At 58.2% G+C, this 26414-nt stretch overlaps 1 protein-coding gene across 1 annotated transcript in view; it reads right to left on the minus strand.

The window, feature by feature from the left end:
• Positions 1-3982: 3982 nt before the first annotated feature.
• Positions 3983-26414, minus strand: part of ADCY5 (adenylate cyclase 5) — a 163945-nt gene continuing 141513 nt past the window's right edge. Inside the window, exons 13-21 of the mRNA XM_066348010.1 lie at positions 24982-25098; positions 24441-24605; positions 21342-21517; positions 19629-19658; positions 18108-18240; positions 12643-12906; positions 10644-10848; positions 6908-7032; positions 3983-4600 (exon numbers count right to left, since the gene is read on the minus strand). Coding sequence (XP_066204107.1) covers positions 4472-4600; positions 6908-7032; positions 10644-10848; positions 12643-12906; positions 18108-18240; positions 19629-19658; positions 21342-21517; positions 24441-24605; positions 24982-25098 — 1344 coding nt within the window. The 3' untranslated portion in view covers positions 3983-4471. The remainder of the gene's footprint in view (positions 4601-6907; positions 7033-10643; positions 10849-12642; positions 12907-18107; positions 18241-19628; positions 19659-21341; positions 21518-24440; positions 24606-24981; positions 25099-26414) is intronic.

Consider the following 26414-nt stretch of genomic DNA (forward strand, 5'->3'; position numbering starts at 1 on the left):
GCGGAGGAGCAGGAAGCATCAACTCCCATATGTGCCTGGACCAGGCAAGCCCAGGGTTTTGAACTGGCGACCTCAGGGTTCCAGGTCGATGCTTTATCCAGGTCAGGTTTGCTTTGCATACTTTTGAGCTGTGGACACCCCAATGCCCAGTGTTTTCCTGACCTGCACTGATGGGCTCAGCACCTTTCCCAGGCTCCGGGCAGCTCGTTTCCTGCTGATTTATTTATATGCCACTCAGGTGATGCTTAATTTTAAAAAAGGTCCGTTAATTGTATTTGCAACTTTGAAAGCCTTGAAGTAACATGGCCACCTGGTGAGGACTGAGCTCTGGCCTCCTCAGTGTGCCAGGCTCGCCGCGCCCTCCCACGAACTTGTTGCTGACTCCCTCCCGCAATCAAGTCATCACCGTGTTGGCTGAAAGTCTGGTCCTGGCTATAGAGGTCTTTGCTGTCAGTGTGAACACAGCTCAGCCCACACATCAGTGGCATCTTTTCCAGTTAACATTCCAGGTATGGATATGCTCATTGGAATGCTAATTAGGTTTGCTTACACTCTAGCTATGGATATACTTTTGGAAAAGAAGCATAGCTGTCTAAGGGGAAAACAAGTATGTCCCCGGGGATTGCTCAGTGGAGCTGGGGACGGAAGGGTTAGGGAGGCTCTGAGTGGTACACCTTTGTTGTCCTGGTGTGCACGTGCCTGCGCTTTTCTGGCGCCTGCCTGACGCCTTGTCTCCATTCGCCACAGCAGGGAGGGGCTTCTTCAGGGGTGGAGGTTCCCACTGAGGCCCATCAGCCCTGCAGTTGGTCTTCCGTATCATTTGCTTTCCTTTTCATTTTTTTTAAGTGAGAGGAGGAGAGATAAAGAGACAGACTCCTGCCTCTGCCCCGACCAAGATCTACCCGGCAGTCCCCATCTGGGGTCAGTGCTCGAATCAACTGAGCTATCCTCAGTGCCTGAGGCCAACGCTCAAACCAACTGAGCCACTGGCTGCACTGGCTGCAAGAGGGAAAGAGAGAAGAGAGAACAGGAGGGGAAGAGAAGCAGATGGTTGCTTCTTCTGTGTGCCCTGATTGGGAATCGAACTGAGGACGTTCATACTCTGAGCCGACACTATCCACCGAGCCAACCAGCCAGGGCCTTGGTGTCCTTTTCTAACTGATGTACCCCAGCCTGAAGTTCCAAGTTGAACACAAGCTCTATACAATTACATCCTTCACTGCACACACTTGAAGTACTAATGATGTCCCTTCTCTGAAGCAGAAGGCCTACCTGTGCCCAAGACTGCCACATCTGCGTCCCCATGTGGCTCTTGTTGCCGTGAAGCCAGTGATGTGTTTCACCGGCTCCTTCATTGACACGTGTGTAAAACCACTTTGACCAAGCCCCTCTGGTCTTCCTGAGCCCTACCTGCAGAGGGGACAGCAGGAAGGAGCTGCTGAAAGGGGCCCTTTTACCTTCCTACCCGTCCCCTGCCCCCCCCTTCCCTCTGCTTGTTGCGGGAGGCAAGGAATAGCAGGGAATGCAGGAAGTTCCCTGCATGGGCTCAGCAGACAGGCCTGCTTTAAATCTCATCTCATAATTAGCTGTGCTTCTAAGTACCTTACACAAATAACCTCTGCCCACTCCTTCAGTGAAATGAGGTGGCCGGGAAGACTGGATGTCTCTCTGGTGCTCAGCGCAGTGCCGAGCACAGAGCGCTCAATCAATGGGAGCCATTGTTATTAGCAATCCAGGTCAACTCGGTGTTCCTCCAGCCTGTGTCTTCTCCCCGCCGATCTCCTTCGGTCCTTTCAGTGATCTGTGCTCTCTCCTGCCTTCAACCTTTTCTCCCTTAGCATGGAAACATGCTTTGCTTGTCTGTTTTAAAACATTCTTCCCCAGACCCTGGATCTTTTCTGGCTCCATCCTCAATCCCTGTCCTCCATTCCTGCCCCCTCTCATCTCTCCACTGGTCAGCCTCCTGTGCCTGGCACCGGCCCCTCAGTCCAATGAACTGACTCTTGCCAAGGTCACCAGTGTCCTCCCCACTGGCCGCCACTGTGACTGCCGTCCTCAGCTGACATCCTCCCCACAGCCGTGTGCTGACCCCACGCGGGAGTCCCTGCCCACTCCACGGCCCCTCTCCAGCGCCCAGCCAGGGGCAGACCAGAGCGAGGCCCACAGCCCAAGCAGCAAATCAGACTAGGACACATTACCAGTGAAAGTGTTTAATAGTTCAATTACTTAAATAGACTTCAATTTCCATGGGAAATCATAATTTTATCCGGTTTTGCAAGAGCAGGAATAAAAAGAGTGCACACCCCTTAGAGGGAATGAAGAGCTAGCACTGCACGTGGTCACCAGTCACTGCTGGGGGGTGATGGACCCCCACGAGGCTGGTGGGGGTCACGACAATGGAAGCACGAGAGGAACTCGGCGCACACACGCGCACACAGACACACACACGCGTCACTCGGGTAGGAAGCGAGAGAAAACCGCAGCACTGCTGCTGGGTGCTGAGGAGGGGCAGGGACTGGAGAACACCACGGAGGAAGCCAGCCCCCGGCAGCGGGCAAGCGGGCCGATGCAGAACTCGGGGGAACAGCAAAAGCGCCGACGGATTCCAGCTGGCAGTTTCTGGTCCGTGAGCCTTGCTTCTCAGAGCTGTGTTCAAATCAGGGAGGGCGATGGTGCGTGGGAAGGGGAGGCCGGAGCTGATGTCCAGTGAGAGGTGGTGCAGGTGGGCATCACAGTAACATTTCAGCAGCGGGCATACAGCTGCCAGCCCACCTCCTTCAAGCTTGCTTTGGAAGTGAGAATAATTCTGCCCTGAGAAGTAATGGAAAGGCCTGGGCACAGGCCCCAAGGATTCTGTATAAATACTTCTGATAGTGTATCATTTTCCAAAAGCTTCCCTCAGAGGGTACACAAATACAAATTCTTTTGTCAGTATGTTTAACTGCCCCCTCCCCCAAAGAAAAATCAGGCATCACAATTTCTGCTCACTTTGCCCGTGGCCTCTGAAGTGGGGCTCTATCCTTTCCTCTGTCTGGTTTGCAGGCAGAGGGCCAGGCCGCCCCTTCCCTGAACCTGCGGCTGCACATCCCTCCCCAGACTGAGGGGTCATCTCCAGAGAGAGCCACGTACGGAGAGAGCCAGGCAGGCTTCCCCACAGCCCCGCCTGGCTGAGCTCTCTGCAGGCAGCGGGTGGCAGACTGCAGGGAGGGGAGGTGGACGGAGGCCAGCTGTCTGCTGCAGGACGAGGCTACTCCCCTTGGTTCCAACTCGGCCTGAGATGGGAAAGCAGCATTTAGCTTTATCATCATCCTATTTGCATTTCACTTAGGGACGTGAGATGCGGGTTTGTGTTAGGGAGATGGGGTGAAATGTCCGGCATGTTCCCCCTTAATCTGTCACAGGGCACCTCAAAGGTCATGCACTGCTCTGCTTGGGCCCGGGAAAAGCCAAAACTGCCAAGTCTGAAGTGAGGGAAACAGGCATCCTGTGAGACCAGTTCCACGGCATACACACACACCCCCACGCACACGTGTGCACATGCACACACACTGGTACACACATTGACGCACGCACAGTACAAATGAGCACACGCCCGCTGTGCACAGCTGTGTTCTAATATAGAGAATTTACAAAATATAGAATTTTGTATATTTGTTAGATCTCCAAGGTTTTCAATGATACAAAATAAAAAATACAAAAAGACAAGTTGGGATCCCCGCCCGCCCTCCCCAGTGGCATCCTCAGTTGCCTGTGGGTCTCTTACACGCGTACAACTAACGTAGTCTAAAGAAGGGCACGGAAAACTCATTTTGTTTTATTTAATAAATATTTTCCTTCTCTCAGAACCACCGCTCCTTGCCTCAGGTCCTCTGGCCTCCGCCCCCTCCCAGGGGCACTGTCTGTGTGGGGGGTGTAGGATGGGGCTGCGATAAAGGCCACAGTCCTTCCAAAGCCGGCACTCTTGCCCTAAAGCTCCCTCCATGGAGCAGGGGCCAGCAGCGTCTGTCTGAAGTTCAAAGGCTCACAGAGAAAAGCAGATCCCTCCGGGCCACTAGACTCCCCCAGCCAAAGTCCTCCACCTGCCCGCCCGGAGACACAGGCCTCCCGCAGCCCTGCGCCTGCGCGCTGGGTGGCCTCACACCCGTCCTCCTGCCGGGAGCGCGCCCTTCCACCCGCGCAGCGCAGCACCCGTTAGAAAACTCAAGATCCAGGTCGAGTCTAGCGGAGTCTTCTACGGAGGGAAACATCTTTGGTCAGCTCGGTGCTCGCAGGACGCTGGCACCCTGGGGCCTGGGACCGAGGCTGCTGCCCGCCCACAAAGGCAGAAGCTGCTTCTGGAGTCAACGTGGAAAATCTCACTGGCGCAGCGACCTGGGCTGGGGCGCGGGCTTCCACCTGCCCGCCCAGCGCACAAAGAAGCCGTTGCCGTTGCTCTGGAGGCCAGGCTGCCTGGCATCGCTGCTGGCAGCTGCTAACTGAGCGGGGGCCCTCCGTTGAGGAAGTAGGTCATCATCTCGCCTTTGCCCTTGACCTTGACCACACCCCGGCACTCCAGCTGGTATGTGTTGGCAGCCAGCACCTGGTACATGTCTGTTGTGACCTGAGGAGGCAAAGGAGAGAAGGCCACCAGTGGCTTGAGCTGTGACTGCCGTCGGGCAGAACTGCCTGACTGCTTTGGACCCGGTAGGTGGCATCTCCCTGGCCGGGATTCCCGGGGACAGACACCGGCTCGTTCATGAAAGTGCCTCACAGTGACGTGCCAGGCGCTGTGGTGAGCACCCCACATGAGCCACTTCAGCGCTACTCAGAGTGTGGCCACCATCCCGGCCAGGGGAGCACAGAGGCTGAGAGCAAGGTGGAGGGGCCCTCCCAGCAGCCTGAGCACGCACGTGACCGGTTACTGACCAAACGCTCACTCCGACACAGCAGAAAAAAAGTTGTTGTTTTTTTAACAAAGACAGAGAGTCAGAGAGAGGGATAGATAGGGACAGACAGACAGGAACAGAGACAGATGAGAAGCATCAATCATCAGTTTTTCATTGCGACAGCTTAGTTGTTCATTGATGGCTTTCTCGTATGTGCCTTGACCGCGGGCCTTCAGCAGACCGAGTAACCCCTTGCTTGAGCCAGCGACCTTGGGTCCAAGCAGGTGAGCTTTTGCTCAAACCAGATGATCCCGTGCTCAAGCTGGCGACCTCGGGGTCTCGAACCTGGGTCCTCGGCATCCCAGTCTGATGCTCTATCCACTGCGCCACCGCCTGGTCAGGCAGAAAAATTTTTTTTTAATATTTTATTTATTGATTTTTTGAGAGAGGGGAGAGAGAGAGAAGGGAGAGGAGCAGGAAGCATCAACTCCCATATGTGCCTTGACCAGGCAATCCCAGGGTTTCAAACCGGCAACCTCAGTGTTCCAGGTCGACGCTTTATCCCACTGCACCACCACAGGTCAGGCCAGAAATATTTTTAAGAAGTCGTTTTTTTACCACAAGTTTGAGAACTACTGTTTATGTCATCTCATCTATGAGTTAAGTACTATTATCTCAGGCTCCAAAACTCTAGGTCCCTTGCCTGAGGGCACACAGCTGATAGCTGGCAGAGCCGGCTCGGTTCCGGAGCCTGTCGCTCGTCGCTCCTTCAGCTTTCGGACACAAGAGAAGGAGTCACCGTAGGCTTCGGTGATCACACTACACTCTTGCAGGGCGAGGCAGCAGCCGCACGGACAAGGGCCTCCTGAGGCGACCCACGGGCCGTCTCTCAGCGTGGCCCGCACTCCTGCCAGCCAGCAACAGCAGCCTGCTGCGTGGCCACCGGGCCAGGAGGAAGAGGCCAGGGGCTCTGGTGGGCTCCGGGAGGCGACCCCGCTGCGTTGTTAAGTGTATTCTGTCAGCGGTGAAGCCCCATGCACGGGCAGGTGCCGGGTTATTGTGTGGTGGCTGACAGCGTCCCTCACACCTGTCACACAGGCCTTTCTCCTCAGCTCCCCTCAGGGCCCCCAGTTCCCGTCTTGCTGCCCCTTCTCCCCTTGGCACAGGCGTGGAGGTGAGAGGCCATCTGGCCAGGCCCCTCAGGCAGCACCCACGAGCCAGCCAGGCCGGGCTGGTCTGGCTAGGGCCTCGCGCGGGGCCAGCCCGTGTGCAGACACCCTTCAGGAGAGTGATGCGAGGGGATATTTAAGTGGTGTCCAGTGTGAGCAAAAGGCAATAAAAAAAGCACCGCTAACGTTTGGGGAAACTGAGGCCAGGGAAGCTAAGCAACCCTCCCACAGCTCACAGGGAGTCGGGGTGCGGGTGGTGCTGGTGCAGACGGGAGCCCAGTCCAGGGCCTCTCTGTTGCAGGCTGGCGCAGAGAGAAACGGGAGGCCCGAGAAAAACGGAGACAGCATCTGAAGAGTGAAGGCCTGGGAGTCACAAGCACCAGCTTACAAAGGATGGAGGAGGAGGAAACATCCTGGGTCTCTGGCCAGGCCCCACGGCTGCTGGGCTGGTGGAGGCACCATCCCAGGGATAGCACCTTGTCTGGTTCTCCTGGACAAGTCCCTGAGTGCTGTGGGCTCCACGTGGCAAGGCCCCGCTCCCTCCGGCCGTCTTTGTGTCCCTGTGTGAGCCCGGGCTGTGGCCTGGGCACTCCTGGCACGGCCAGCCTCCCGGTGTGCCCTCTCATTCCTTCCGTGACCAGCAAGTTCCTTCTGTGAGTGCTGCCAGTCCCGGAGATCTGTCCGAGGTACTGAGAACCTGAAACCAATCGTGTCTTCCAAGCTTCCAGAAGACATCAGTGCCAACTACTCAATTCCCCTCGAGCTTGTCTGCAGAAATTCTGGCTGGAAACTGTGGGCGGCGTGCCCCAAAGACCGCGAGGCGTCAGAGGCCCTGACGCGGGGGAGGCGCGTGGCGGGCCCTCCTGCACTCACCTGGATGCGGTCGGGCACGCCGGTGCTGTCCATGCGGCTGGCCACGTTCACCGTGTTGCCCCAGATGTCGTACTGCGGCTTGCGGGCCCCGATCACCCCAGCCACCACGGGGCCGATGTTGAGCCCTGCAGGGGACAGAAGTCAGTGTGTTCATCGGGACTCAGACCAGCATTGCCTTTACTGTCACTCCTCCCTCCACACGCAGCAGCCTCTCCCACTGACTCGCAGTCTGAGGACAACCAGGGTCCTCCAGCCTGAGGCTGTGCTTACCCTGCAGCTCCCACTGCTCTGTTCCTATCAAAGGACAGGAACCTGTTCACCCGCCCAACGCACCTGTGTCCTCACCACCCAGACAGGGCTCAGCCCCTGCAAGGCCATCACCAAGACTGCCCTCTGCAGTGTTTCCAGTGACTTCCTTCGTTACCTACTGCCTTTCCTTAATCATCCCTCTCTCGGTGGCGTTTAAATTTCACCATCAGTAACTTTAGACTCAACGCACCAGAATTCGCTCTTCTCTTCTTCCTCTTGTTTCTTTCAGGGGCGCCACCTTCTCATTCTTGGAATCTAGCTCCAAACCCACCATCTCCTCCCTCTCCAAGTAATCCTCCCTGCCTCTGAGCCAGGGCAGGGACACCACAGGACCCGGACGACACTGAGCACCCCCGCCTCTGAGCCTTCGCGTGCCTGTCCCTGTCCTCCCCCGGAAGTCCCCCCCACCCGCTCTCCAGGCAAAGCCCTTCCCTGACACATCTGGCTCAACTGACATTCTCTAGACATTTCCACGGTGTCTCCAGGCCCCAGGGCACTCACTCCTATTGCATGAACTGTCTATCTCAGGTCGGGCCTTATTAACCTCATCGCTGCTTAACTGATTCTTTTTTTTTTTTTTTTTTTTTTTTGTATTTTTCTGAAGCTGGAAATGGGGAGAGACAGTCAGACAGACTCCCGCATGCGCCCGACCGGGATCCACCCGGCACGCCCACCAGGGGGCGACGCTCTGCCCTCCAGGGGGCGATACTCTGCCTCTCAAGAGCGTCGCTCTGTTGCAACCAGAGCCACTCTAGCACCTGGGGCAGAGGCCAAGGAGCCATCCCCAGTGCCTGGGCCATCTTTGCTCCAATGGAGCCTCGGCTGCGGGAGCGGAAGAGAGAGACAGAGAGGAAGGAGAGGGGGAGGGGTGGAGAAGCAGATGGGCGCTTCTCCTGTGTGCCCTGGCCAGGAATTGAACCCGGGACTTCCGCACGCCAGGCCGACGCTCTACCACTGAGCCAACCAGCCAGGGCCGCTTAACTGATTCTTGTGTGTAACAGGAAAGACTACACACACACACCGCAGAAACTCCCACATAGGCCCAATCAGGCCACTCACTCACTCAGAAATGTCATCAGTTTACTCACTCAGAAATGTCATCAGTTCTCAAAATTCTTTCCTCTGTGGCCCTTCCCCTTTAGTCTTGTCAAACCACGTGTAGTTTTTCACCCCACGTGCCAGGCTGGACTGTCTAACTCGCTGGCCAACGGCCGAGCCTCTCAGTGAAGACGATCCGGAGTCTGGAGCAAGGCCCTGCCACCCGGGGCTCCTCACTGCCCACCCTGCTGTCTGCCTGTCACTCACTCTCCAGTCCTGGTCCCACGACGGCGCGGAGGCCGCTTACAAAAATACAAACCAGAGCAGGTGGAAAAGGTGGGGTACAAGGAAAGTAAGAATGGCGATTTCACGAGTACCAGGTGGGTACTAGAAATATCGGGGGACCACTTTGTAAAGTATATGATTGTCTAACCACTTGAAACCGATACAAAATAATACTTAAACTATAAAAAAGAAAGAAGAGGAGGGCAGCAACACTCAACAAAGCAGAATTTCTACTGCAGGTATAACTGACACAGAAGCCTGGGCATCCCTGGTAAGACATATGCTATCAACAAAACCAACTGCAAGCCTGACCTGTGGTGGCGCAGTGGATAAAGCGTCGACCTGGAAATGCTGAGGTCGCCGGTTCGAAGCCCTGGGCTTGCCTGGTCAAGGCACATATGGGAGTTGATGCTTCCAGCTCCTCCCCCCTTCTCTCTCTCTGTCTCTCCTCTCTCTCTCTCTCTTTCTCTGTCTCTCCCTCTCCTCTCTAAAAAATGAATAAATAAAAAAAAATTAAAAAAAAAATGCTTCCAACTACAGAAACACCGTGAACTTGACGGAGCACCACATTCAGAGTCGTAATTCTGGACTCGTCCTGTGCTGCAGGAGGGTGGAGCCAGTGCCTGCCTATTGATGTGCAGGGTTTTTCACTGTGCTAGCCTTTCAATTCTGCAGAGCTGAAACTTGTCAGAGTACAAGGCTGGGGTAATAAAACAACAGAATGAAACACACAAAAGAGGAAAGAATGATACAGGGTTTTGGTTCAAAGAGTCTTCTGAGCCAGTAGACGATGTCCCTGACTGTGACACTGACCCAGGGCCTCTGCTGGAATCCCCTCTCTTCCGCGGCAGCCCCGTGGGGCACAACCGTGGCATCTGCAAAGCCCCCTCAAAGCCATCCAAGGAGGGCTGAAGCATTTGACTAAGGGGTCCAGGGATGATACACTGACTTGGCTGATGTCTACATCCTCACTGTTTCCTTCCCAAACTTGTGTAGATTAGAAAAGCTCTTGAAACCTGGAAGATTGCTCACATACAGAACCCACTTGGAACTCAGCAATAATCCTAGTGGCCCCTTTTGTTTTCTTAAAATGACTCTTTTAAAATGTTGAAACATAATCATTTCATTGTCCATTTTATGATTCTTTCCCTGTTCAGTTTTTAAAAATATTTCACTATATTCATTTTATGTTGCTAACAATTTTGTAGAATTGTTATGTTCACTAGGTTTATAAATTTGCATATTGAATGACTGGGACCATATTTATTCATTTTGTATTTAAAATGGATGAGTATTTCATTTTACTGCTTTTTATTTTTACTGGATGAATTGGAATACTTTTTTTTTTTTTCTGAAGCTGGAAACGGGGAGGCAGTCAGACAGACTCCCGCATGTGCCCGACCGGGATCCACCCGGCACGCCCACCAGGGGGTGATGCTCTGCCCATCCGGGGCATCGCTCTGTCGCAACCAGAGCCACTCTAGCACCTGGGGCAGAGGCCAAGGAGCCATCCCCAGCGCCTGGGCCATCCTTGCTCCAATGGAACCTTGGCTGCGGGAGGGGAAGAGAGAGACAGAGAGGAAGGAGAGGGGGAGGGGTGGAGAAGCAGATGGGCGCTTCTCCTGTGTGCCCTGGCTGGGAATCGAACCCGGGACTCCTGCACGCCAGGCCGACGCTCTACCACTGAGCCAACCGGCCAGGGCCAAATTGGAATACTTTTAAATAAATACTGCACTCAAGTCAGCATCACTTGAAATCAGTGAGACAGCCATGCCCGTGAGGTAAGCGACCAGAGGCCCTATGCCCCTGGCACACAGTGTGCCCTGCAAAGCTTTCAGGCAGGCACAGCCTGGGTCTAACCCGGCCTTCCCAGCGAGTGGGTGAGGTGGGGCCTCGAGTGTCCTGTGCATGTCACCCACACACCAGTATGTAGAGGAGGCACCCATCGGTGCCAGGAGTGCGCTTTGAGTGAGGGGTGCGCACCACAGCCCCTTGGGCAGGGACGCAATCGGACGTCAGCCTCGGCTTGGGCCAGGCCACTAATGCAGAATGGGGGTGGGGGGACGGGAGCCCCTGCAGCCCTCGGCCCCCCCGGCGGGCTCACCGATCTTCATCTGAAAGTTGTTGAAGGAGTGCTCGTTGATGTACTTCATCTGGTCCATCAGCTTCATGGCAAAGTCGGCCAGGGCTTTGATGTGGGTCTTGCCTGCTTTGTCGTATGTGGTGTCGTTAAGGCCCGAGGCAGCCATGTAGGTGCTGCCGATGGTCTTGATCTTCTCCAGCTGCCTAAAGCGATCCTCGCTGATGATCTGAAGAGGGCCAAACCCGGTCACCCCCGACTCTGGGGCAGAGGTCCACAGGACAGTGCAGCAATATGGCCCCTCGCGCCTCCCCAGTTTGCCCAGTGAGCCCGTCTCTGTCACCAAATCAGTGCCAAGTCCCGATGCCCCCGACAGCCTGGTCTCCTCCGCACTCACTGCTGCAGAGAGGCTATGTGCTCTGGGCCCAGCCCACAGCAGGAGCCCCCGGGGTCAGGTCACAGTCCCCTCCGGGTGGTCCCACAGCAGGAGCCCCCGGGGTCAGGTCACAGTCCCCTCCGGGTGGGCCCACAGCAGGAGCCCCTGGGGTCAGGTCACAGTCCCCTCCGGGTGGTCCCACAGCAGGAGCCCCCGGGGTCAGGTCACAGTCCCCTCCGGGTGGGCCCACAGCAGGAGCCCCCGGGGTCAGGTCACAGTCCCCTCCGGGTGGGCCCACAGCAGGAGCCCCCGGGGTCAGGTCACAGTCCCCTCCGGGTCTCTCAGCAGAGGCTGGCAGCCGTCTTCCCCTTCACTGGCTCATTCCCCGTCCCTCCCAGGAAAACCTCACCTGGTCCAGCGGGACACCCTTCTCCTGCACCCAGGACCTGCTGGGAGCCCCCCAGACCCATGTCATCTGCCTGCAGTCACCCCACTGCCCTAGCAGTCCAGGCTGCTCCTGACACTGCTGGTCCCCGCTCCGCGCCCAGGCCCCGGGTTCCCACGGGGAGGTCCCCCACGCTCACTACACAGTGAGCCCCCGGGCCGAGGCTGCGCACAGTGCCCGGCGTAGCTGCTCAACGAGGGTGTGACACACAAAGAAATGGCTTTGTTCTGCCTCTTCCCTCAGCCTGGGGAGTCCTCCCTCCTGTGACTCTCAACGGCCAGTCCCAGCGTGGGGCCCTGGCCCGCCCTGGAGGGCACGGGAGGACGGTTGGATGATGGGAGCGGGTGGCAGGGCAGCCAGGCCGGGCCTCCGCGCGCAGCCCAGGGGCACAGGCTGGGCTGAAAGCCCCGCCCTGCCACGTCCTGGCAGTGACTTTAGGCGAGACTCTTCACGGGCCTCAGTGTCCTCAGCTATAACATTATAACGGGGGAAATGCAGGCGAGGTGCCTGGGACAGTGCTGGGACACCAGGGCCCAGCTCCCGACATCAGCAGTCAGGTCTGGTGACGGTGACAGAGGGCCTCGGTCTCTACTCTCCTCCCGCCCCAGGGACCCCCGGGCCTCGTCAGCAGTCAGGTCTGGTGTGGTGACAGAGGGCCTCGGTCTCTACCTCCTCCCACCCCAGGGACCCCCGTGCCTCGGTCTCTACTGTCCTCCCGCCCCAGGGACCCCCGTGCCTCGGTCTCTACTCTCCTCCCGCCCCAGAACCGTGGGCCTTGTCAGCAGTCAGGTCTGGTGACGGGGACAGAGGGCCTCGGTCTCTACTCTCCTCCCGCCCCAGGGACCACGGGCCTCGTCAGCGGTCAGGTCTGGTGACGGGGACAGAGGGCCTCGGTCTCTACTCTCCTCCCACCCCAGGGACCCCCGTGCCTCGGTCTCTACTCTCCTCCCGCCCCAGGGACCCCCGTGCCTCGGTCTCTACTCTCCTCCCGCCCCAGGGACCCCCGGGCCTTGTCAGTGGTCAGGTCTGGTGACGGGGACAGAGGGCCTCGGTCTCTACTCTCCTCCCACCCCAGGGACCCCCGTACCTCGGTCTCTACTCTCCTCCCGCCCCAGGGACCACGGGCCTCGTCAGCAGTCAGGTCTGGTGACAGTGACAGAGGGCCTCGGTCTCTACCTCCTCCCGCCCCAGGGACCACGTGCCTCGTCGAAGTCGGCGATGATCTCGTTGAGCAGGCGGAGGCACTCGACGCCCTCGTTGTTGGCCTCCAGCTCCACGTAGAACTCGGAGAAGTTGGCGATGGAGGCGAACATGACGGCCACGCACTCGCACGACTGGTAGTAGAGCTCGTCGTTGCGCCGCTCCCGGGCCAGGAAGTGGGCGGCCACGTCCTTGGGCAGGATGTTGTGCAGCAGCCGCCGGTTGTAGGCCTGCAGCTCCTCCATCTCCTCCTTCTCCTCCGTGGCCTGGGACAGAGGACCCGGTCAGGGGACGGAACAAGCCGGCGCTACTTAGAAAACCAGTGTGGCCCGCCTGAGTGCCAGCGTTTGCCCGAGATTTCAACAAGCGTCCAGCTGTCGAGCCTCTCTTTGCTGCCTCTGCTGCCAATTTTCCTATAAAGAGCATCTATTGCTTTCTCAGAAAAGGGGCAGATTTGTAAGTATCTCTCCCCACCTGCCTCTTGGGAAGTGTGCGTGTGAGGTATGACCCTGCAGCAGGGAAGCCCAGGGCAGAAACGGGGCTGGGAGGAGAGGCCACGGCCACCCGCCGAGGCTGGAAGGAGGCTGGAACGAGGCGGAGGTTAGAGGGACGGCACAGATCCACGCCCCAAACAGCCTCCACTGCCCGAGTGCTCCCAGCTGCCCAGTTTTCTCGTCATAGCAGGAAACGCAATCAGGAAAGCAGCTTGACGAGGGTCACTTTAACAGGGTGACCCCACGGCCAGTCTCCCTGGGCCCCCTGAGAGCTGACTCACCCCAGGGCCAGCGCAGCCAGCAGGGCTGGGAGGTGCAGGCGCCCCAAGGTGCCACCCAGGGCAGGACAGGGACAACACTCTGACTCTGGTTTTCCCCAGTCTGGGTCCTGGATCTGGGCCGTAGGGTGTGTGGTTACTCACCTTCTAGGTTAAAGGAACAACAGTGCGGAGCCCTCAGGTCAAGAGACCAATAGTGGCCCAAAGATCATGCACCAAGGCGTGCAAGGAGCCACCTGGTCAGAGCAGTCACAGGGCTGACAGGCAGAGAGCAGTCTGCTGGCTTCCACCCCCTGACGGCAAACAGAACGACCCCTTTAACTGGGAGTGGCAGTGTTGGTGAGGCAGGGAGGTTGGCAGCCGGGCTGTTTGAAGGGTCCAGCCAGACTGCTGGGGCCTTCCCTCACTAAACTGAGGCCTTGCTGTTCGGCAGTGAGCCTCCAAGAGGGCCAGGGCCCCGGCTCTCCGGTGAGCTGTGCTGCCTGGGGGGGAAGCAGGCACAGCCCCCCAAGACCACAGGACCCGGACCCAACAAGGAAGGCAGGCAGCTCGGGGCCGCCAAGGCCCAGAGGCTGAGCCTTGCCCTGAGGTGAGAGGACTGGGAACACGGCCGTGAGGCTGGGGGTCACGCCTGAGGAGGCTCCCGGACCCTCAGTGCCAGGCGGGTCCAGGGGGCATGCACTAGCTTCCTGTCCCGGCCTTCTAGCCCAAGTGACCTTTGTTCCCGTGAAGGACACTTTGAGCACTTCCCTCCCCGGAAGTTGGGGCCACCCGTGCCTCGCTCTGGAGCAGGCATGCCAGGGAGGGAAGGCTGGGGTGGGACAAAGGCGGGCTCCTCAGGCTGTCCCCAGAGAAGCCCAGCCCGCCCCTGCCTCTGCAAGTGCTCCAGGCTGGCCACAGTCTTGCCTCTACTGCCTGCTGAGACCACAAGCCCGGGGACTCGGGAGCTCTCCTGCTCCTGAGGTGGCGGCATCTGCCTAAAGAGTCAGGCAGAACAGCAGCCTAGCCTGGGGCGGGGACATCGGGAGCACGGCTGCCGATGAGAATGGAGCCAGACCCCCTGGGGCGGGGACATCGGGAGCACGGCTGCCGATGAGAATGGAGCCAGACCCCCTGGGGCGGGGACATCAGGAGCACGGCTGCCAATGAGAATGGAGCCAGACCCCCTGGGGCGGGGACATCGGGAGCACAGCTGCCGATGAGAATGGAGCCAGACCCCCTGGGGCGGGGACATCGGGAGCACGGCTGCCAATGAGAATGGAGCCAGACCCTGGGGGGCGGGGACATCGGGAGCACAGCTGCCAATGAGAATGGAGCCAGACCCCCTGGGGCGGGGACATCGGGAGCACGGCTGCCGATGAGAATGGAGCCAGACCCCCTGGGGCGGGGACATCGGGAGCACGGCTGCCGATGAGAATGGAGCCAGACCCCGGGCCCTGGCCAGGTGCTTCCGCCACTTCGGGGGAACTCAGCCCTAGACGTGCTGGGCAGCTGCCCGCACAGCCAGTGCTTCTAGGGTCGGACTCTGGCCGGGCAGGAAGGCTCCTGGGTCCACGGCCTTTTCTGGTCCCAATCAAGTCAGTGCTATGGGAGGGGGATGAGAGTGGGCTTCCCCAAGGACCGAGGCCAGTGGTTCTGCAGGAGGGGGCCTTGCAGATAAGGGTGTTCTTCGTGTGGGGGCTTCAGGGAAGCTAAAGACCCCGGGGTCCTTCCTTCCCTGTCAGCACCCACCCACCCACCCGCCATGACCCTAGATCCAACAACAGAATGAGCTGCTGGGTGAGGCTGGGGGCGAGCCAACAGACTTCTCCCCACCATCCCAGAAACCTGCACTCAGGTATTTATTTATCTTTATTTGATGTTGTCCCCTCCCCAAAGCGGAGGAACACTGAGCGTCGTGAGCCAGTGGGAGAACCTCAGGGAAGAGAGGCTGACACGGGGCAGGTAGACATACTCACCTACACACTCACACACGTGCACAGGCCTCCTTCATTATTTTCCAAACCGGGGGGGGGGGGGACATGCCACTTCCCTGCCAACCTCCCCTTCCCGCCCTCCCTGGTGCAGAGCCCTTGGTGCCAGGGGAGCCCAGTGGTCAGAGCAAGGGTGCCACGTGGCTCGCCCAGCACCCAAGCAGCAGGGCCGTGAGGAGAGAGAGGCACGTGGGGCAGAGAGGGGCTGCAGAGGCTGGGAGGCGGGGTCCACTGAGAAAATGAATGACTGTATGAGAGATAACGGGAGCAGTCTTCTCAGGGCCAGGGTTGGTATCTGCCGGCCTGGGAGAGGCTGGGCTAGACGGGAGCCCGAGGGGTCGCACCAGAGATGGAGGTACTGGTGTACACCCGGAGTTTTAAGACCAAGAGACACTGGGAGGAGGGCTAGACGGGAGCCTGAGGGGTCGCACCCGAGATGGAGGTACTGGTGTACACCCGGAGTTCTAAAACCAAGAGACACTGGGAGGAGGGCTAGACGGGAGCCTGATGGGTCGCACCGGAGATGGAGGTACTGGTGTACACCCGGAGTTCTAAAACCAAGAGACACTGGGAGGAGGGCTAGACGGGAGCCTGACGGGTCGCACCGGAGATGGAGGTACTGGTGTACACCCGGAGTTCTAAAACCAAGAGACACTGGGAGGAGGGCTAGACGGGAGCCCGAGGGGTCGCACCGGAGATGGAGGTACTGGTGTACACCCGGAGTTCTAAAACCAAGAGACACTGGGAGGAGGGCTAGACGGGAGCCCGAGGGGTCGCACCGGAGATGGAGGTACCGGTGTACACCCGGAGTTCTAAAACCAAGAGACACTGGGAGGTACCCTGTGTCTACACGTAGATTTATTTATAGCTTCATATACACTTACATGTACTTCCTAGCTTTGTCCACAGCGAAGACCTAAAACAGTGAACACACTGAGCACCCTGATCTTGGTTTCTAAGTACCATTCTCCACTAAGGACTGGGCTCTGTGAGGAACTCACTGATTCCTGGGCTGCAGCAGGGAGAGGACATGACGAGCCCGACATCGTCCTGTGCCAGGAAGTAAGCGCATGCTCCAAGAAGGACGGCAAATCATGTCAAAACACAGAGGCCAACTTAAAAAAGCTCACAAACCCAGGACAAAGTGAGCACTGAACTAACGAGAGGAGCAAATTAAAACTGACTAAATTTGCTAGGAATCTGAGTCCCTGCTGATGTAGATAAATGAATGGCTACGTAAGTAAGTGGGGAGATGCAAGCTCTTCTTGCAGTGGGATACTGATGAACCGATGTGGAAGGAATGACGGACAGGCGTCACCACTAGCAGGAGGGCAGGCGTCAGCAAGGGTGCTGAGACTGGTGGGTGGAGGGCTGCTGAGGGTCAGAATATTGGTGTAATATTGGATATCTTTCCACAAAATGCTAATTGAATGCAAAAGGCACAACGGAGATCTGACAGTGGAAAAATCTGGTAGACGCCCACTGAGCGGGTCACCAATGTTAATGGCACCAGGGACGGGACAGGTCAACACACTGGAGTCCCCAGTGTGACATGCTGAGAAGGAACAGTACCATTTCCACACTCTTCCTCCAAGAAGGTGTGACCTGAGTCAATGAACCTTGGCCGAGGGTCACAGAATAAGGGTCTCTGAGACAGACGAGGACTGAGACGACACAGCAACTAAATAAAGGTCTGAGGCCACCGGCATAGATCAGTTTTGTTCAGTGAGTGCCTGTGGGCGCCCTCCCCTGGACCTTGTGAGGTGGTCTACCAGGCAGCCAGTGGCCACAGGGGCAGCTGCGAGTGGCCCAGCGGCACCCCCACCCGCCGCGGTGGGTCTCTCGGGGTGCAAGGCACAAAGCATGGAGGGCAGAACACCGCTGGGCTTCAGCCCCACCTGGGCCCCCAGCACCCCACTGTCTCTGTCCTTGTTTGAGACAGCTCTCGTCAGGGCCAGGGCATGGCCACCTGGCTGGGCTTCTTGTCAATGATCTCTGATGTCCACTTCCACCCATCCTGCCTGGAGAAATCTTCAAGCCCAGTTCTGGCACATTAGGCCTTCCACAGAAGCCTCTGCTGTCAGCTCCTGACCTGGCCAGGCACCTGCATCTGGCTGCACCTGGCCGGGCCCTGCACCTGGCCAGGCACCTGCACCTGGCCGGGCCCTGCACCTGGCTGGGCCCTGCACCTGGCCAGGCACCTGCACCTGGCCGGGCCCTGCACCTGGCTGGGCCCTGCACCTGGCTGCACCTTGCTGGGCCCTACACCTGGCCGGGCCCTGCACCAAGGCCTCCAAGACACTGAGACTGCGCACTCCTCCCCCCTGCTCGCCTCCTGCCACTCTTCTCCCCCACCCTCCTGACCCTTGCTGCTCCCAGCATAGACTGGGCCTTGTCCACACTGCCCTCTGTCCCTGGCTCACTCTGGATGCACACAGTATTTGTGACAAGAGTTTATCTCCTGGGCCTATCAAAGTTCAGCGCTGTTGAGGGTGGTTTTGTCTGGAATAAGGTCTGGGGTTTTGCCTCTCGGCCCTAGAGAGCAGGGCTAAGACCTGCTGGGATGTGGGGCACTAGTCTGTTGGGACAAGGCTTGAGCAGGACACCTGATCAGTGTAGAACTAGAGCCCAGTCCAGCGCAGGTGATGGGCTCACTCACTCACAAAGTTCCGTGAGGCCCAGGTGCCTCCCCTACTCCAGTTGCAGCCCCAGGGCCACCCACCTGCAGTTTCCAGAGGAAGTCGAGGCGGGCGGTGGACTCCACCTGCTGGGCATGCAGGTACAGGGCCAGCACAAAGACTGAGATGATGATGGGCGTCACCACCTTCAGTGCCACCTTGGTCGCATGCTCGGGGCTGCAAGCAGAAAGGAGATGCCCTGGCACCTCAGGGCAGCTTCCTAGGCCCCTCAGGCCTTTTGTCTTCCTCCCACTATCTCAACTCCCTTTCCTCACCCTCCTGCTCAAACTTGGCCTGAGGCGTCTCATCTCAAACGCCTTCTTGACCGGAAGGCCTACCTTAGCCCCCCGCCCACACCAGCAGCCATTACTCGCTCCCCTTCACGGGGGCTTCTCTCTGGTCACATCAGAGGATGAAGGAGGCCTTCTAAAAGGCTCCTTGTGTGTCCCAGTTCTTCCTCAGGGGACACGACAGGGGCTGTGGGTGCAGTAACAAGGGAGCAAAGCAGGACAGTGGCCACCTCTGGGCAATCCTGGGCAAGTCTCCTAACCTCTCTGAACCTTAGTTTCCTAATCTGTAAAGTGGAAAAACAATGTCCACACTTCAAAATGGTGGTAAAAATTAAAGATACTATATACTCTGATGATTAGCAATAACTCCAAAGTGGGAGGCCACTATTACCTAATTATACCTTTGTTAACATTTTAAATAAATACTCTTAATAAAAGCAACTATCCCAAACCGTGTTCCCTGTTCCAGCAAAGAGCCACACCGTGAATGCAGCCAGATGGGGCCTAACCACACACCGGGCTCTCCTCCAGAAAAGGAGGTGCGGGGAGGCACCAGTTCCGGGGCCTGAGGTCACGGACATACTCCTGGGGAGGATTCTGAGGCTAACTGCTCTGAGCTGAGACCGGTGGAATGACCTGTGGTCCCGAGGATCCTGGCCACCAAGTCTAGCAATCATCCTGGGGTGGTGAAGACCATAAAAAGGGCATCTAGGCCCTGGCCAGTTGGCTCAGTGGTAGAGCGTCGGCCTGGCGTGCAGGAGTCCCGGGTTCGATTCCCGGCCAGGGCACACAGGAGAAGCGCCCATCTGCTTCTCCACCGCCTCTCTGTCTCTCTCTCTTCCCCTCCCGCAGCCGAGGCTCCACTGGAGCAAAGTTGGCCCGGGTGCTGAGGATGGCTCCATGGCCTCTGCCTCAGGCACTAGAATGGCTCTGGTTGCAACAGAGCGGCGCCCCAGATGGGCAGAGCATCACCCCCTGGTGGGCATGCCGGGTGGATCCCGGTCGGGCGCATGCAGGAGTCTGTCTGACTGTCTCCCCATTTCCAACTTCAGAAAACAAAACAAAAAGAAAGGGCATCTACCCAGAGAGGCCCCGCCCCCTGGGAACCCGGGAGGGGAGGGCCTCCTCACCCTCTCCAGCCTCCTTCCCTACCCAGCTCTCCACAAAGCCCCCTCCCACCTAGACATGGCGGCCTTCTCTGCTGGCCCTGGCTGCTCTGTGCCAAGGACAGGGAGAGGGCACATCACAGAATTCAAAGAAAGAGGATCAACTCACCACTGGGAGGTCCCGTTGTTGCTGAAGTCTCTGTCAACAGGAGGGGGAAGGGCGGTCAGGGCCCTCTTCTGCATCCGCAGTTTCCATGTCTGTTGTCCCCCACCCCACTGTGTCCCCGATGTCCAACATTGCTGTTCCCACTGCTACTGCTCTCCACCCAGTACCCTTCCTAATCCAAGCACACTCAGGATGGAGGCCTGCAGCACCTAGCATCTGGTCCCCATGACCACAATTCCCCAGTCCTTACCTGGGACCCTGGATCCCCCACGGACCCTCCTTTCCCACCCCAGCCCCCTGCTGCCATCCAGAGGAGGAAGATTACACTGTGCTGCCCACTACGGTCACCACTGGCCACATGCGGCTTCTAGGCCTTCAAGTAGTACCGAGTGTCGGTGTGCAGCCAGTGCGTGTGTTGCCTTGTTAATACAGGTACTAGAAAACTATACCGTACATATGTGGACAGTGCTGCCCAGAGCCAAGCCAGGGCCTCCCAACCCAGATGACCTCCATGCTCTGCTGCTACTTCAGCCGAAGGAGAGGGCAGGCTGGGGGTGGGGGCTGGTGGAGGAGCAGGTCAGAAAGAGGCAGCCAAGCTCTGCACTGCCATCCCGAATCGCGGGAGAAGCCCACCCCCGCCTCTCCATGTCCTCTCAGGGTGCAGCCCGCAGAGCCTCCCGGCCCCCTGCCTGCAGCCCCACGCAGCCGCCTGCACGTTCTTACGTCAGTCTGACTTAGACCCTTCAGTGCACCTCCAGCTTCTTAGGTGACACTCTTCACAAGCAAGTGGCTACACCCACTGCCTAGCTCCGTGCCTGAAACACGGCAGGCCCACAGCAGATGCTTTGTGATGAGTGGACCCGTCCCCTGCCGCAGGGAGAGCACAGCACGCCCGTTTCCGCAGGGGACACGGCCTGCTGCTCACTTCCCGATGTGCGTGCTGGGCAGCGGGATGGTGACAGGACAAACGTGTACTACTTATCAGGCACTTCACAGACATCTCACTGCTAGGCGTGTCATTGCTCCCATCTCACTGGGAAAACAATGCGGTTCAGGAAAAACAGTCAAATGTGTATCTAAGGCTGAGACTGAAACACAATTTGACCCAAAGCCAGAGGTCCTGCCTCATGACTCTAACATCCATTGCTATGGGACCAAGCTGGCAGCCAGCTGGGTGGCCTGAGGCACAACCCCGACACCTGCCCCCTGCGGACAGCTGGACGACCACTCTCTGTCACCGACAGAAGCCCGTCCACGGCAGCCCTGCCTACATGCCGGCCGCTACGGGAGGAAGAATGATCCTGTGTCCCGGCGCCTGGCTCCGAGAGGGATGCCAGGCTCACGAACAACAGAGGCTGTTCCTCGGCTCCCCCAGGCCTCGCTGTCCAGCCCTGCTGAACCTTGACCCTCAGGGCCTAGGGAGCCACCGGCAGGGGGAGTTAGGTGAAAACAGCTCATCAGAGCTGCCCTGGACACGTGAGGAACGATGGACACAGGGGCCTGCGGTCAGCACTGAGTAGGACCCAGGAGGCGGAACAGTGGGACTGAGCCACCCACCCCCGGGGAGGGGAGCAGGGGAAGACACAGGATGCCATGGAGCTCTGCCAGGTGGGCACTCCCCTGGCAGACCCTCTGCAGCCCCGGGCCCCAGCCTGCTCCTCGCACCTCTCTGCAAAGCCCCTGACCCCGTGGGGGCCTGAGGAGGGTGCCACCTACATGGCGTTGGCGGTGACCAGAAGGTCGGCATTGTCAAAGAGCGCCACGCCGGGCACCTCGACGATGAGCACGTAGGTGAGCTCGATGGCCAGCATGAGCGCCAGCTTCCCGATGCAGCTGATCTGCAGGAACACGGAGCAGGCCAGCAGGCTGAGCAGCACGCTGTAGGTGAAGTACTGCGGAGAGAGGGCAGCGCTCAGGGCCGGCCCCGCCCCCCGGCCCGCCCCCGGCCTCCTCCGGCCTCGGGGAAGCCTGGTCTGGGGGTATTTCTGCTGGTGCAGACTTGTGATATAATGTGAAGGGTCCTGATCGGGAACCAGGAGGTGGGGCTCCAGGCCGAGTCTGACCAGTCCTGGCAGCAGTCCAACCTTTAGAGCACGGCTCCAGGCTCAGGTGGACTTGTGTTACATCCTCATTCATTTGGGACTGTTTGTGTCAGTCGGGCCGTGTATTCAACCTCTCTAAGCCTCAGTCTCCCTATTTGCAAACCTTCCTAGCTCCTGGGCTCCTGGTGACGACTGCACGAGCTGAAGCCCCTTGGCGTCGTGCCCAGCGCCCTCAACACTGTGGAAAGCACAGACCCCAAGCCCTCGCGCTGCAACTTTACATCCAAAGTTCCGACAATGTTTTCATAACTGACGTGACACCACCTGTCATCTTCCTCCTGCTTCCCGGGACCACTGACGCACTGTGCTGCAGAAACCGAATCAGCTGCTGCTCGCTTGGAAGTCCAAAGTGTGTCTGCAAGGCTTCAGAGGGGGCGGGGCCTGTGCGGTTACTCCGGGGAAGTCTCTTCTGGCCTAAGATTCTCAAACATGGTGGCCTCAGAGGTCCCCTTCTGCCTGGTCGTTGCCAGGGCTAAGCCCAGGCATGCCAGCACCTATTATTTTGTTCTTTCTTTTAAACTTAGCACCAGTATTTCTGACAGGCACCAGGACTCCCTATGCACGACCTCTGCCTTGGGCAGGAGGCCCTGGCGGTGGCTGGCAGTGAGGGGAGCACCCAGGTCGGACTTCCTGACCCTTCAGGCCCCCAGGAACCCAGAGAGAGGCCGTACAGGACCCCGGGTGATTGAAAAGGGGAAGGACCAGCCTCAAGTCACCACTGGGAACAGGGGCAAAAGAAGGTGTAAGAAAGGCAGACCAGTTAATTCAGCCCCAAGGTACAAGCCAGCCTGGATTCCCATTCAGACCCAGAGCCCAGACAACAGGGCTTAATGCAGGGGTCCCCCGAGGGCCTCTGGGGTTTGTGAATCAGAACACTGCGGGGCGGGGTCAGCCCTGGAGCGTGGCAACCAGCAGGGATAAGTAGGCTGAAACTGGCAGGGCTGGTGAGGACTGGATACTGCCGGCTGGACCACCCCGTCTCCTGAAAATGAGGAGCTAGAGCAGGCCCTAGAGCAGGCCCTGCCGCTGCCCTCTTCCCCCACGCCTCCACTTCTTCTGTGGAGCAACCGCCAAGGGACAAGTGAGGTCCAAAGAGCTTCTGCTTCTCAGCAAACAGCCCTCAGGTAGCAGCTCCCTGGGCTCTCAGCCAGATGTGAGAAGGAACAGAGGCACAGAGGCAGGGAGGAGAGTGAGGGGCAGATGCTGTGAGGCCTAAGCCTGCCCACCCAGGCCGCCTGAGGAGCAGGGCCACAGCCGGGGAGAGGGAAGCGTGGCCTCACCCCGCCCCGGGGCCAGTGAGCGGAAGCGCTGGTCTAGGGCGTCTCTGCGGAGTCCTGCTGCTCACTGCGTGGCCCGTGCCCTGTCTGTGCAGGCAGGACAGAGCAGACCCTCCCCGGACAGGGCAGGGAGGCTGCAGTGGGACAGCCCACGGGCCGTTCGCTGCAGGTCTGGACACTGTGAGTCATGGGCCCCTTGGGAATTGAATGAAAATTTGGACTCTCTCCCCAGAAAAAGGCAAACTGCCACCATCTTACAGGTTTCATGTGAACCCCTGGCAGGGAACTGGGGTGTGAGAATCACCCAGTGCATGGAGTGGACGCCTGGACTGGCAGCCTGGCCCTCGGTTCCCTCTGAAACTGCTCTCCACGAAAATGCGGCAAGGTGGAGCACATACACAGGCTCTAGTGCACACTGCTGTCTAAGGCTCTCGGCGCTATTTCCTCAGCCTTATGACCTACAGGGCCATGATTTCTTCTTGGGGGTGACAAAAATGTTCTAAAATTAGGTTACAATTTTGTGCATATACTAAGAGCCACGGAATTGTGCACTTCGAAGGGGTGAACTTGACTGACGGCAGCCCCTCCTGACAGCCCTGCTCTGACTCGGGGCGGGGCTCTGCCGTGCTCTCCAGGGCAGCGGTGGGTCTGTGAGGGGCCAGGAACAGCTCTGCCCTCGGGTCTGCAGCACAGACTCGGGAGTCAGACGATCTGGGGAGGAGCTCTGGCTCTGCTACTTACAACTATGTGACTTCGGGCAAGGTATGTAACTTCTCTGTGTCTCAGTTTCATCTGTATAGTAATAGCATCTATATCACGGGGTGGTTATGAGGATTACCTGGGTGCGTGCATGGAAAGCACTTAGAGCAGTGCCTCCCACATGGGAAGTTCTAGGAAGACAACAGCCATGCTGTCTATTACTGTGGCTGCCGTCCCGTTGAGGAGGCTGGCCTCCTTCCCTGATGTCTGGCGCTGGAGTGAGAGAGACTGAGGAAGTGAGCTCTGACCGTCCTTCAGAGCAGCCGGGGCAGAGAGGGGGGTGGGGTTCCCCACCTGCAGCAGGCCCCGCTTGCCCAGCCTGGGGCACAGAGGGAGCGGGGGGGGGTTCCCCACCTGCAGCAGGCCCCGCTTGCCCAGCCCGGGGCAGAGAGGGGGCGGGGTGGGGTTCCCCACCTGCAGCAGGCCCCGCTTGCCCAGCCTGGGGCACAGAGGGAGCGGGGTGGGGTTCCCCACCTGCAGCAGGCCCCGCTTGCCCAGCCCGGGGCACAGAGGGGGCGGGGTGGGGGTTCCCCACCTGCAGCAGGCCCCGCTTGCCCAGCCCAGGGCACAGAGGGGGCGGAGTTCCCCACCTGCAGCAGGCCCCGCTTGCCCAGCCCGGGGCACAGAGGGAGCGGGGTGGGGTTCCCCACCTGCAGCAGGCCCCGCTCGCCCAGTACCTCGGGGAAGTTGCAGTTGGGCCAGGCGCTGCCGCAGAAGCCCCGCTCGTCCCCCAGGCTGTAGTTGACAGTCGACTCCACCACGTGGCACGCATTGACCTGGCTGGTGCTGATGTTATGTTCATCTGCCAGGCAGCCGAACAGGTCCTTGGAGTTGCACATGAACTGGGGCAGAGGAGCAGAGGGTCAGCCAAGGGGACCAGGCCCAGGCAGCCCATCTTCACAGGACACTGAGTGCCTGGTCACTCTCTGTCTCGGGTGCAGCCCGCTACGGACCCAGGACGGCAGAGGAGCCTGGAAGAGGCTGAGAACCCAGCAAGGTTGGCCTGCCGCCCAGGGGGGGGGTCCTAAACATCCCTGGGGGTTTCCAGCATCTCTCTAGCTCCTCCAGCTGTGAGAGCCTTTGGAGACCTGATGCGAAACCCAAAGGAGAACCAGGTCCGGAAGGCACTCCTCGCAGCCCCTGCTTGTGGGGTACAGGGTTCTACCAGCATTCACCCCATGGGGCTGGGCAGGCTCCGAGGGAAGTGAAACCACTCACCATGTTGACAACAGCCGCCAGGAACACCAGGATGATGGTGAACACCCCTACCAGGGTGCTGTTCATCTTGGACCTCACAATCTTTCTGGAGAGGGTCTGCAAGGGGGTTGGGAAGAGCTGCAGGGGTGGAGAGAGAGAGAGAAAAGAATTCAGTGGGCGTGCCACAAACTGCGGTAGAACCAGATCTTCCGCGTAACCCAGGGTCCTTCCTGAATGCACTCCCAGCGGGCAAGCCTCCAGCCTGGCCCCACGGCCCCACAGCAGCCCGGGTTCCACAGCTGGCCAGGAGCAGGTCTACCTGGGGATCTCACAGGTGGGAGAAGCAGGACGGAAATAAGAAGGAAAAGATGCTATCTTGACCCCAACAGGGAAGCAGAGGAAAAAGCACTTGAATGTGCTGTGTGAATTCTGCCACCCCCCTCTGTCTGTCATGCATAAATAGGGAGGGACAGCAGGGGGCAGCTGAGTCATGGAGGGTCAGAGGCTCCTTGGAAGAAGGGAGCTGTGGTCTGAGACTCAGAGAGGGCCTGCTGTCTGGAGGAAGGGGTGAGCTGGTGAGAAGAGGGCAGAGTAGTGTGTGAGGACAGGCCGTGGACAGCAGATTCAGTGAGCCTTTTTCAGCATTTCAGCCATTTCCCTCACCTAACCCTCCTTCAACCAGACAAGTCGTCTGTCCACTCAGAAGCCCACTGTGATTCTAGTAACTGTGTGGTCAGTGTCCACCAAGTCCAGTAAGGTTGGCCTTGTCCATCATGTCCTCCTATACCCCAACCAGCGTAAAGACGCTGGCAGACCCAGGGAAGTGGGAAGTACCCAAATGTCCATCAATTTAGTGCAGGGATAAGCACAATGTGATCTACCCCTACAACGGAACACTGTTCGGCCATAAAAAGGGATAAAGAACTGTTACATGATGGCATGACATGGATAAACCTTGAAAATATTATGCAATAAAAAGTCAATTTCAAAAGGCAACATATTATATGATTCCATTTGCATGAAATGTCTAGAACAGGCAAATTCACAAAGACAGACAGTAGAGTAGAAGTTGCCGAGGGCTGTGGCCATCGGGGGGTAAGCAGTGAGTGCCAACAGGTGTGGGGTTTCTTTTGGGGGATGATGACAATGTTCTAGAAACAGACAGTGATGATAGTTGCACAACTTTATGAATATACCAAAAGCTACTAAATTATGATTTCATTGATCTTTACGAAATGGATTTTATGATTATGTAGATTATATCTAAATGAAGCACCTAGTAAAAAATGCTGCTCTGCCTCTTGCTCACTGTCTACTCCTGGGAAGTCATTCATGGCTGCGAGCCTCAGTTTCCTTATCAGTAAAATAAGGAACATCTATTTCCCAGCGTGGCTATGAAGATGCAGTGAAATGATGCGTTTGAAAGTGCTTTGTAAACTGTCAAATTCAATAGA

The sequence above is a fragment of the Saccopteryx leptura genome, chromosome 8 (genome assembly GCF_036850995.1).
Source record: "Saccopteryx leptura isolate mSacLep1 chromosome 8, mSacLep1_pri_phased_curated, whole genome shotgun sequence".
NCBI classification, from domain to species: domain Eukaryota; kingdom Metazoa; phylum Chordata; class Mammalia; order Chiroptera; family Emballonuridae; genus Saccopteryx; species Saccopteryx leptura.